General features: G+C 45.5%; 2 protein-coding genes across 6 annotated transcripts in view; one reads left to right on the forward strand and one right to left on the reverse strand.

Annotated features, from left to right (window-relative positions):
- The first annotated feature begins 776 nt into the window (after positions 1 to 776).
- Positions 777 to 1,849, forward strand: PPP1R3G (protein phosphatase 1 regulatory subunit 3G). Its single transcript, XM_037381747.1, has one exon. The coding sequence runs from the start codon at positions 888 to 890 to the stop codon at positions 1,749 to 1,751; it is 864 nt and encodes a 287-aa protein (XP_037237644.1). The 5' UTR covers positions 777 to 887; the 3' UTR covers positions 1,752 to 1,849.
- An 8,037-nt stretch (positions 1,850 to 9,886) lies between these two features.
- Positions 9,887 to 12,781, reverse strand: part of LYRM4 (LYR motif containing 4) — a 92,093-nt gene continuing 89,198 nt past the window's right edge. For 4 of the 5 annotated variants that reach the window (XR_005103396.1, XR_005103395.1, XM_037381750.1 and 1 more), the window contains one exon: positions 10,073 to 10,442. Coding sequence is in view for 2 of the 5 variants with exons in the window: in XM_037381750.1 (XP_037237647.1) it covers positions 10,380 to 10,442 (63 nt within the window). In the remaining 3 variants the exon portion in view is untranslated. Of the gene's footprint in view, positions 10,443 to 12,781 lie in introns of all 5 variants that reach the window. The other variant, XM_037381754.1, reaches the window with a different exon arrangement.

The following is a 12,781-nucleotide window of genomic DNA, read 5'->3' on the forward strand; positions in this document are numbered from 1 at the left end:
GCTTGTATTTTGTTTCTCTGCCTTGATTTCTTTTTCTTTTTAAGCAGGAATTTTGAAGACAGTGTGACCTTCGGGAAGGGTGCGTGTGCCCATGTGTGTGCCCCCTGAGCCTTTGGACTTGCTTTTCCACGAGCACCGCTGGTACCAAGCGGGGGTGAAAAATGGTGAAGGAGGTTTGCTCACACCTGTATCCCGCTTCGTGCCCTTTACCTGTGGGGTCTCGTCCTCGAGCTCAGGTCTCAAAGCTTTTTCTCTGCAGTCAGGGTGGGTGGGAACCGCTTTAAACGCCAAAGCCGGGGGCAGCTCGCAGGCTGCCGGGGGCGGACGGATGATGGCGAGCGCGGCACACGGGCGGCCCCGGCGCAGCCCCCGCCGCGGGAGCACGGCGGCCACCCCTCGGCGGTGCCGGCCCGGTGCGGGGCCACGGCCCGCTCGGCCCCGACCCGCGGGGCTTCTCCCTCGGCTGCCTGCGACGCCCCGCTGCCGGCGAGAGCGCGGTGGCCGGCGCCTGCACTGCCGGGGCCCCGCTCGGGCGGCCCGGCACCCCGGGGGGGCGGGGGGCTCCCCGGCCGCCGCTCCCCGGCTCCCCGCGGGTCTCCTGGCGGCGTGGCTGCCGCTGTCCCCGCCGCGCCGCGGTAACGGCGGCCCCCGGCGGGCGGGAGGACGTGCGGGGCCGCCCGTCGCGGCCGCCGCCGCTTCCGCATTGCCCGGCCCGGGAGGTCCCGCCCCCGCCCGCGGCCGCCCCAGCCCCCGGGGAGGCTCCGGGCCCTGCGGGGGGGCGCGCCCCCCGCCCGGGGCCTGCGGCGGGGGCGCCGGATAAAGCGGTGCCGGCCCGTCCGCCTGCCGCCACAGGGGCGGCCGGGACGGGCCCAGCGGGGCGCCCCGCCATGGCGAGCCCCGCGCGGCCGCGGCAGGAGCTGGCGGCGGAGGAGCGGCGGCTCCGCGGCGCGGCCCCGACGGTGCCCCGCGACGCCAGGCGGGAGGCGGCGGGGGAGCGGCTGGTGCTGCTGGAGCTGAGCCGCGGCGGGCGGCCGCCGGCCCCCGGCCCCGGCGAGCGCCGGGAGGAGGGGGAGGAGGAGGAAGAGGAGGGGGAGGAGGAGGAAGCGGCGGCGGGCGAAGACTGTTGCGGCAAGTGCAAGAAGCGGGTGCAGTTCGCCGACTCGCTGGGGCTGAGCCTGGCCAGCGTCAAGCACTTCAGCGACGCCGAGGAGCCGCAGGTGCCGCCCGCCGCGCTGTGCCGCCTGCAGAGCCCGCCCGCCGAGGAGCGGGACCCGCCGCCGCCCGGCGCGGACCCGCCGCCGCCCGCCCTGCGCCTGGTGCCCGACTTCCCCGACGGCGGCGAGCCCAGCGCCGAGCGCCTGCGGCGGCAGCGCGTCTGCCTGGAGCGGCTGGGGCGGCCGGCGGCGCCCACCGACGTGCGGGGCACGGTGCGAGCGCTGGGCTGCCCCGGCCCCCGGGAGGTGACGGTGCGCTACACCTTCAACGAGTGGCTCTCCTTCGTGGACGTGCCGGCCGCCCCGCTGCCCCCCGACCCGCCGGCCGAGCGCTACAGCTTCACCCTGTGCGTGCCGCCCAGCCTGCGGGAGGGCTCGGCCCTGCACTTCGCCATCCGCTACCGCAGCCCTCAGGGCGAGTTCTGGGACAACAACGGCGGCCGCAACTACACGCTGCGGTGCTGCGGCTGCCCCGGGGCCGGGGCCGCGCCACCCCCCGCCGGCAGCCCGGCGCCCCCCGCCGCCCCCCGCTACTGACGGAGCCGCCGCCGGGCGGGGGGAGGCGGCCGGGGCCCCGCACCCGGGGGCCCGTCTCGGGAGGGCGGCAGCGGGCGCGCCGGGGCGCCGTTCCCGGTGCCGGTCCCTCGGCTTGGCCGGCTGAAGGTGGACGCGCGTAGGCTCGCACGACTGCGGCTTCTGGAGTCGTTTTCCTTGGGTTTTTTTTTTTTGTATTGTTTTGTTTTGTTTTTTGTTGTTGTTTGGTTTTTTTGTGGCGAGGGAACAAGGAGACTGAGTAGCGTGGGCTTGGCTTTTCCCCTCTTGAAGTGAATTTTTGAGGTCTTGGTTTGGGCTTGACTGCACTTCCCCGGTTAGAGATGTGCAGAGCACTTGTGTGAAAACTTAGCGGCGTGTTCGCTACAGATTTAACTTAGGACCCCCGTTTTCCCATTCTCACATCCCTTTCAAAGGCACGGCACTGCGGCAGCAGCGGTTCACTTCACCTTGTTTTGTTTTTACTATATTTTTTTTAGTTCAACGGACTCCGTAACAATATGATTCACTGTTGTGAGCACCTGTCAAACTCCTGACAGGCTTGCACGCCCGTTCCACCTTTGCCATGCCTGTGGCGGCTCCAAACAACGGGCAGGCTCTTTTGGGGCTGGATCTGGGGCCGGACTGGGGCTGCTCTGGTTTTTGTCGCTTAGCACACTTTGATCCCGCTCCCCGCCTTCCCTGGGCGTGCGTGTGTCGATCCCGTCTGGCTAATAGCAGCCAGCAGGGACTTCTGCAAAAATGTTTTTGCTCAAAATAGACTGGCGACTTCTTTTCACACAATTGACAAGTCTAAAACCAGGACAAAGGAGGAGTTAAAATATTTGCTGATGCTGGGTTTATCAGGAGAACTTCGGTAACACCTTTGAGTAATGTGCTGTGAAGTAAAAGGTGGTGTCTGTCTCACACGCAGTGCTGCATTTTCACATTTGGGGAGCAGCGACTGATTTGGATGACCTCGCTGAGGAGTGACGATGCGATGAAGAGAGGGTGTCCTCAGTAATGAATGAAAACAAGTGCCTTAGTTCAGCTCTCCTTATGTTACATTTTGCACCACACTTCTCAAGTATTTATGATTTATTCGGCTTACTTTGCTACATATTTTTCAGTATTTGTATGTTGCTGGGAAAGGGGTTTGTTGTGCACGCAGTTGGACTTCATAGCGCTGGACACTTGAAACGATTTCTACCGTCTTTGCTCTTGCATTGCAAGCCTAGAGGCTGACCACTACTGGTGTCCCGAGTCCTGAAACTTAAGCAAAAAGTACCAATGAAAATGGGTTTGTAAGAATAAAAAAAGCTTGAAAAAAAGTTAAAAAGCTCACCGTTACAAATCTTTTTTCTGTATAGCAAAACATAACGGGATAGTCCTTAGTTTTGCAGCCTGGTTGCGCCCCTACCCTAACACGTGTGATGTGCAGAGGGGCTGAAGCTGCCGGTGTGTCTCGCCGTAGCCAGGGCTGTTGCCTGTCCGTAAGCAGCATTCAGGGCTAAAGCTGAAAGTGACTGTCATCCTGGCAGGGCCCTGTAAGCCCACGACGGCCCCGTACGCTCCCGTAACAGGCACCTGGTGCCGAGCTGCGACGTGAGGGAAGCTTTACTGGTGTGGGTGGAAAAGAGCCGGGTTTCGGTCAAGTTTTGTTCCGGCTGTTCTGCAGATTTGACTCTGATACAGTATCTCAAAATTTGGGTTGATCTTTTGGATGAGAAAATAAGTAGGTAAGACATTGTTAGAATGCAGAAAATGTTCTGACGCAGGTGTATGTTCTTACAGCAAGACCTTGGAAGATCATTTTCCACAGGGAGTTTTCTCAGGTCTTCCTTTCCTCTGAAGATGTAAACCATCCTAAAGCCCATTGCGAGCACCTTAGAAAAATTTGCTGCTTTATAAAATTCCCCATAGCTGGAAAATAAGTCTTCAGATAACGTGCCTCTTGTGGGAGCTGGTACAGGGTCAGAGCTGCCACAGGGCGTTTATTGGGGAAAAGTCATGAAGCAGAGGGAGCTTCAGGCTAAAGTTCCTGCCGTTTTGCTAAAACATATGCACTGCTTCTGATGGACAGCCTGCCCTGCTTCCCCCCTAAAAACCCATACGTAAACTCCAGTGTGAGAATACAGCCAAACAGAAAGAGGCATTTAATTCCTTCAGAAACGGCCTTGCTGTGAGACTAGGAGCAGTTGCTTTGAAAACGCAGGGTGTCAAAGCTCTGTGGGCGCAGACGGGAGTGCTTACTGTCGCTTTCCAAGTTACAGGTAAACTCTCGCCAAAAGCACGAAAGGTTTTAAAGGAGGCTAGTGAACTCTACTACTTCCCTACGCAAGTTTGTTTTGAAACGATCATGCGTTACGGGATTACAGGATATTACATGGAATAATCTGGTAAGCATTAGCCTTTCTTCAGAGAGCTGTGTCAGTGCAACAGCGTGCTCTAAGCTGATCTGTGATGCTAACCCACAGCACTGATTCTTCATTTAAGTACAATGTAATATTTGGGGCTCCTGGAGCCCATTCCTTATCCTGTGTTTTGTTTATGAATTGCTTCAGGGAAGAACTGCTAAGAAAAGGGAGGGGAGGGAGCTCTCCTTCAACGGAATTTAAAGGAGTGGCCATATTCTGATGGCTCTCTCAGGGCAGAGGTGCGGAGCTGGTACCTTGCAGGATCCCACCTAGCTGTGTTGCTTGATGGAGGGGGAAGGCCAGGAATGGTCCCTGGTATGCTGTGAACTATGGGCAATGGGTGTAAAGCATTGACATCCAGAAAACGTAACATTTACGTGTTCTCTTCAGAGGCGTGATTTGAAGTTCAAAATGCAAGAATGGATTTGCTGAGGCTAAACCGTAAAATGTTTTTTGAGTGCTTCAAAACATTGGCGCCGATCTAAAATCCTGCAAATTGTGTTAATTAAAGCACAGCATTTTTGTGCTTTGTTAAGAGGTAAAGTACTTTTATTGATAACTAAGAACTACTGTTTGTGAAAGAAAAGGGAGAACCTCTCTCAGACAAAACCCAAACATACTCACTTTTTAATAGACAGTACATTTGGTAGGTAGATGTTTTAGATTTTAAGATTTTATGGAAGCATAGATTTCCAAAGCAGGTTTCAAAGACTGCATATACACAGATCTCTGTATTTTCATAGGTGAGGCTACTGGGGGCTACAGAAATGCAAGCCCTTGCCAAAGATTACATGGGGCAGCCACGTAAAAATCAGAACTGGACCACGCGTACACCGCGTGCTAGCAAGCCCGCATCAGCAAAGCACAGGGCTGCTGCTTGCAGTCAGAGCATGGCTGCATCTTTATTCTCAAAGAAATATATTCAAAATGAAGTAGTTCTAATTCTGTAAAATCAAAAGGCCCAACAGAGTAAAGCGTTAAGTGAAGCACTCTTCTTGTTTGGTTGCATTGCTGTTAATGTAGTATTTTATAAAGATTTAGAGCATAACTTGGAGTATGTGCTCATAAACACCCTCCCTCCCTCCTCTAACTTAAGAAATAAAAAATTATAAAGTTTTATTAGTGCTCTTGGAAAAAACTCCAGCTCCAAACATTTTTGTTTTATGCAGATTTCTTTTTTGTTATTTATTTTTTCCCCTTGGATTAAGAGCTTAAGGGAGAAATAGCTGCCAAATGGTTTTATAGGTGTATATAAAACCAAAAAGTTCAATACAGTTGAAACTCTATAGTGGGTAACTGTGAAGGACATGAAAGTTAAATCTTCCTTAAGCAATGTTTTTGCTGCTTGCACTTACATTTAAATTCAGATTTCAATGATTCAGAAAAGGACTGTGAAGCTAAATTTACTTTGGTGTCATGAAGAACTGCAAACTTGCATGCAAACTACTTCTGTTTTATTTCAAGCTGGGGCTTTCAGTCAGTACTTGAAAAGCCTGGCTTCTGCTCCCATTGGCTTCCCTGGGATTTGGATGCAGCCCAGAGTACTGCAGGAAGGTAGGGGAAATGGTCTAGGTTTAATTGTCTATTCTCTTCAGAGTCTTGTGTTACGGGGTTAGGATAACATGGCACTGTGATGAATGTCTGTCAAGAGTTCAAAATCTGCTGTCTATGCGTGGCAGTAATTAAATCACCTTAATTGTCTTTCACGATTCTTTTTAAGAGAGGAAAAATTACTTGCCTTGGATTAGCATATTGCCAAAGACCAGTATAAATATTTATGGGGTGCACTCTTTCAACAGAAAGGCTGTACATTCTTCACATGTCTCCATAGTTCTCTTACTCTGAACACAGAAAAGCAGTCATTTGAATGCACTGCTTACCATCACTTCCCCCTCTTGTAAAGCTTCAGTAGATACTGGGCTTGACAGTAAAAAAGGTACGTAGTTTAGAAAGAAGCATTTCTTGCAACACATTGATGCTATTTAATTTCCTGTGTAAGCTCCAGAATCCTTTGAAGGTGTGTACGTTTGTGAAACAGGTTTGAGTTCCGATTTTTTCCCTCTTAGGGTTGTAGGGAATACCCAGCCTTGGAGGAATTACTGGCTTCTCTCTCTTTTTTTCTGCTTCCACATTAAGGGCTCATGCACTATTCCTATATTCTAAAATACTGCAAGAAGAATGAATGTAAAGCCTCAGTAAAAGAGCTACACACCTTCCCTCTTTTTTTTAAAAAGGTCGTCAAGCAAAACATTCCCAAGAGTATGAAATAATTATGCCTGTGTTAAGAACCGTGGAACAAAGCGTTCAGTATACTCCTGACTTGAATAATGCCAGGATTTCACTGTAGATCGTTATGGAAAACTCAGGAAAACAGTCGGTGCACAGCTCTTTCATGGCTCTGTTCATGTGTACGTATGGTCTGTGCTGGGTATCTGGAGCGATGCGTTTATGTTGCATTGCAGGAAGCACGTGGTGGGGCTGGTGCTTCTCCATAGAATTATTCTTCTACCTGCTGACATTAGAGGGTGAAAGTAATGCTTTTAATGCCTGGAAACTTGGTGAAGTTTTATATAGAAATACCATTTTAGAAATGTGACTAGTAAGTTAAAATCCTTCTTGGCCTATTTCAACACTATGTAAAGTGTTCACATGCTACTCTTGGGTTTCTTTCCTCCAGGACAGCTGTACCTCTCATTTATCTGGGTGTTCTGAAACTGAGCTTTCAATTGCAGTATAATCTCTGGAGAAGCTGTAACACACAACAGAAATACCTGTCCTTTAAAAGTTACTAATATTAAACAAATTGTTCTTCTTCTTTTTTTTTTTTTTTTTTTCTTTCAGAGCGCTGTTTCCAAGTTTATACTGTAAAAGTCATGACAAACTTCATCATATGTAAAACGTTCAAATTTTGGTGCATGCTGCTGAGGTTAATGGTTTGCTAAAATGTTGAGATCGGGAACAGACAAACATTTTTAATATAATACAAAAGCAAGGTTGTTTTGCTAAGACATTGCAGCTTTAGTAAAGGTATTTATTGAGCTCCCTTCTGTTCTAAGGAAAAAGGATATACTTTTTATAATAGTGGACATTGTACATAAGTCACGGGATCATTCCTTTGTGTTTTAACTATTCCTGTTGTTTACACTGCTTTTACAAAATCCAACAAAGCTCCTGACAGCGTGCCAAGAGAGAGATTTAATGAGTATTGCAACGTAAACGGAACTGGTGAAGCACAGAAGGTGCAGCTGTAAGAGCACAGCAACTCCGAGGCTGGACCACAGTGCCAGCTCCCCATGCGCTGTCTCCATCGGTGACGGTGAGCACATGCCTAGCCAAGAGAAAGAACAGGGCAAGTGGAGACAAACACAATACTAAAGTCATCCCAGCCTACAACTATTATCTCTGCACTGGACTTCCCAAGCCAGACGCGGTTTCTAAGGATTTCCGTTCTGTAGCTTGTAGGATTTCAACGATAAAGCATTTGGCAAGCGATGTTTTTATACAGAACCGGGTATGTTACGACAAAGTTACTTGAAATGGACATTAGGTAAGGAAAAAAAATCATATTTCTAGGTATTTTCCAATCCCAGACAATGGATATGCGCATAACTGACACTAGTGGAGGGCGCAACTTACATGTGTGTTGGTAAGGAGAGGAAACACAGAGGGAACAGACATCTAAAATGCAGCGATTGTGTTGGGCTTGAGTAGTATATGCTACTACCTTTGCTAGCTTTGCACTGTTAGCAGGTTAGATGGTATTACACAGGCTTTTGGTCCTTAGCAGCAGAAGTTTTCTTAGGTTACTTCTAACAGGTCATGTATAAATACTGTTTGCTAAGCTTATGGTTAATTTGGAATTAGAACTAATTTTTCCTTGATGAAAAAGTGAGCTGTCTTAACCTCTGCACTATGGATTGGGAAGAGAGGGAAATTACAGAGCCTGGATTTTTTAATTTTTTTTTTTCTTGATGGGTCCTCTCTGTAGAATGTATCCTGAAGGTTACTACTGCTCCTTTGCACGTATAAATAGCTGAGAGAGATAATCTGAGTGGTAACCTTGAGACAGAAAGTAGGAGCAGATGGTATGAATAGGAGTGCAGTAGTGTTTTATCTACCACCACAATTTAACAACAGAATTTTCAGGCATTAATGGAGAAGTAATCTCCTCCAGACTTTTGAGGGAAGTCACAAGATATTTCACCTTCCTGTGACGCCTATATGACAGCATGTGCCATCTACAGCTGTATTCTTGTTGGAAACAACGATTGAGAACTTCACTGGAAAGGTACTGGTATTTTGGATGAAATGATTATACATTGAAAGGGCCTCCATTTGAAAAAAAATTTACTGTTTTGTAAACGTGTTGAAAGCTTAGATGTAAATAGTAAAAATGTTACTGACGGAGGCATCCCTCTTTATAATTTAGGACTACACTATTTATAAGCATGTTTATTTTGTTTCCTAGCATACATTCTCAGATCTTGAAATGGTACGTGGTGCTTGTTCCAGTAATTAAGCTGTTTTAAATGAGGATTTTTCATGTACTGTTTTAGGGACCAGGCTCTGAGCATAAAACTGGCAGCCCTTCCCAAGCCTGTCTCCTCTAAAAATGTAAGATGTTATTACATCTCTTTGAGTTCACTGGAAGTAATCAAACCTTTCTTCCCCTACACTTCTACCATTAAGTGCACTTAATTATCTAGTTGTGAATGTACAGATTTAAAATACAGAACCTGACATATTTTACCTATCAGAATAATTAAATTCCATTTTAATAAAGTGTTCACCAAAAACAATTTACATTGCAATACTTACACACCTAATAAGAGGAGAATTATTACTATATTTGCCATTTATTTGAAAGTGAGAATGGAAGCTACATTTGTAGTCTCAGTCACGGTATCTTGCTCTGTATACTATATTGTTAATGGAATGCATTACTATACATTTCAGTCTAACTGTACAAACCCATAAAATACACTTTAAATGGTAGTGAGGAGTGGGAGTTAGTTCTAAATTAGACATTTTATCTATCCTCTGCTTTAATAATGTTATCACACAGCACGAACAAGGCGAAACAATAGAAATTCTAAACAAAGATGACTTTTGGGAAGCGAGAAAAGTAACGGGAGATTTTTAAAGGCTACAGTGTCATGGAACTAGTTTTGAGTTTCTGTTTCTCTTCTGAAAACCCCCCAGGGGGGTGGGGGGAGAAGCTTTTGTCTGCATGCCATTAAAAACGCTTTGCACTGCTTAATTTTTCTGCCAATTTCAAACAGAAAACAAATTCAAGCACAGCAATGACTTGAACAGAATCTGATAAAAATTTTTTGCTAGGCAAAGCTTGGTGCCTATTCATGACTTAAAGCACTTGAGTTATTGTTGTAGTTAGGTTCTTTTTCTCCTGCAAAATTCGGGAGCTTTGTGAAAAAGGGAAAACTTGCATAAAGTGATGTGCTGCTTTCTGCTAATAGCTGCACCTCAACAAATTTAGAAAAGGACTCGGTGGTGAAAATATATTTTAAAGCTCCCAAACCTCAGTGATGCAAGTCTTACCTTCTGCTATTCTGATCAGTTAATTGTTAAAAGTAGGATAAGACTGGTTATTAACTCTCGGAAACTAAAGGAAGAACCTCCTGAAATGTCAAGGGATGCTTTTCAAAGAAACCACACAATGCAGCGTGTGATACTTATAAGTATTAAGGTCCAGGAGATGAAAACTCTCTTCATCTATGGTTTTAATATTTAAAATGAACGATATATTTAGTCATTTAATTTCAGATGCTGTCCATACTTAAATAAAACAGGATCAATAAGAACTTAAGTCTTAACAATTAGGCAAAGGGTTTTAAATCTAACACATCTTTCGTGCTCAGTGAGAGAAAAGGTCAGCAGCAGAAAAATGGATCTGGTTACAGGTAGTTTAATGAAGTTTTATTGTCAAAGTAGAGGAGGAACTATTCCATCACATGGGACATATAAGCCAACAGGTTTCAAAACTACCTTACATGCTACTATAAATCACAGCAATATATTTCAGAACAGGTGAGCCATTAGAAAACAGTACTTTGGTTGCCAAAAACAGTCTCTCAAGGCATTTCTTCTGCTGAACAGAAAAGCTCAGACGTGTGCAGTGAGTTTATGCATCTGTATGTGGCACTGTAGGATGCTGAGAATGGTCCAGTGTTGCTTCAGGATCAGGGTCTTCTCATAGCTATGTGTTTCCTGGACTCTCAATAACCAGTTTCTGTGTGGAATAGAGTTGGCCAATAGTAACCTGAAATAAAACCAAAATATCAGAAAGCTGAAACCTGAAAGTAAACAGGTTATTATTTCAGCTTCACAAGAGAAGATTAAAAAAAAGCTGAAGAACAGAGTACCCATATATTAAAGCTTTTTCATAGTGATATTTTTCTTTCTATAAGCATTTTTTTTGGGTAAATAATACTGTTATCAGCCTATACCTTAAGAAAAATAACCAATACATAAAATAACTACATATATAAAATCTTGAAATAACAACATTGAGGAATACTGTTCAAAGGCTCATATTAAAAGTTAACATTAGAAGTTACTACAGAGGAAAAGAACACATGCTGGATGCTTAGAAAAATGAAAAGATGAATATGACAAATAAAAAGATGGATACCGTTAGCAGATATTTTTTGTTAATTCTTTTTGCGTGGAAAGCCTAGATGTAAATTGCATGGTATTGCACTGTTTTCCAGTTCCTCCGGAACCCTAATCTAATTTGCCTTAGAAATGGTGAAACCTGTTACACAGTTAGTTCAGCAGTAACATTTCACACACACACTAGAACGGACCTCTTGTTCGTGAGAAGGCATTCACACCTCATATATTTGTGCTTTCTAGTGCAATAAGGAAAAGAAAAATGACAAAAATGCAACACTGAAGCTTTGATTCCTCTTGTTCTTCAGTACTTTCCAGTCTGCACCGTACCATTGGTAAATTGTAGTCAGATGCACAGTTGGCGCCAGTCACACACAGCTCTTTGCTTAACACTTGAGATGTGGAAGGAAGAAGTTTCATGCAAGTAGGGTAACGTAAGCAGGAGAAGACATTTATTTTAAATGTATGAATCTTGGAGCCTAATTTTTAGTATCTGTAATGTCTTTTCACATCCCTACTTTCTCCCCAAGGCCTGGGTACACAGTAGCTCTGTGTCCTTTTCACACACACAAAAAGTTCATATATTTAATTATGGAATTAGGACAAAAAAGGCTAGATGCTTAATTACACTAAGTACAATATATTTAGTAGAATTTAATACTGCACGCTAAGCGTGACAGCAAGTCAGGCTCTCAAAATAGCAAAAAATTAAAGAAAGAAAATTTTCAGCAGTTTTCATTTACCATTTTTGAGGGGAAAATATCCTGGTGGCTCTTAAATAAAAATTTCTCAACTATGCCCAAACTCACACAAAATGTAAATAATACTACCTTTTAGGAAATTAACTATTTGATCCTCATGAACAGCCTTGTCTGAAACATGTTGGTTTTTTTTTTGAATGTTTTTTAATTTAGAACTATTTCTTACAGGGGAGTATTTATGAGCCATTCTTAAACAGACAGAAGTTCTCCTCGCCAGCAAGTACTCCCCTCTTTGGGGACTCTGAACTAAGTTAGTAACAGCATATGAACAACTTCATTATTTTAAAAATCATTTATTAAGTATGTTGCATACAGAATATTTTTAAAAAAGGCTGTACACAAGTGCGGCACGTGTTACCAACTGAAATTTTAAGCTGTCAACAAGTGTTACTTATCAAAGAGAACTCGCTGCTCTGGGTTATGTGGCAGGCTATACACTTTAGTTGCTGCCTTACCACAAACCATGCTGTAGTACTTAATTTTTGTATACTGTGTTTTGGAGCCCAAAGAATATTTAATCCTTTCCCACACAGTAGAGCAAATTTAATGGGAGGCTCAGAGGGATTACAAAAATGCTGAAACCTGAATTGCATTTTTTTTTTCTCCACCAACTGGGGAGATAGATGAGGCTGAGTACGTGACTTCTCAGTCAATCATATTCAGCCAGGGCAGATGGCTTTGTAGGAGAAAGGTACGAGCTGTTGTTTGCTGTCCTTTTGCCAACATGGGTTATTATCTACTGCTGTACCTCTTGACTAGAACGCAGTAAAATCATAGATGTGTGTGTCGAGCTGCTTCCTTAGTAAACCATGGGCTTACGTGCATTTCATCGAGCACAGTGTGCTGGCTGCCTTTGCTGGGCTGCTGCAGCTTGCCTGCTCCACTGCCTGCCTCCCTTCCAGAAGCCCTGCCATGACATTTTAAACTGAACTTTGAAACTTCAGGATTTTATTTTTTTTTTTCAAACCATTAGCCTTGAATTTGTAACGTTACGATCAAGCCTTTCCCATGTACTTTAGACAAAACAAACAGACTTTCCGTTTATAGCTGCTGAAAAATTCACATCTATAAACATCCACTGCCTCAGCAGGACTGCACCAGTATTTACATGCTGATGCTCATTAACCCCCTGAATCAAAACAGCATTCTTATGGTGTCCTCACCCCTACTAAGTCTAAAGAAAGCACTTAAGCAGCAAGCACGGCTGTGGATGCTCCCAAATTAA

Source organism: Falco rusticolus, chromosome 3 (assembly GCF_015220075.1).
Source record: "Falco rusticolus isolate bFalRus1 chromosome 3, bFalRus1.pri, whole genome shotgun sequence".
Classification (NCBI taxonomy): Eukaryota; Metazoa; Chordata; class Aves; order Falconiformes; family Falconidae; genus Falco; species Falco rusticolus.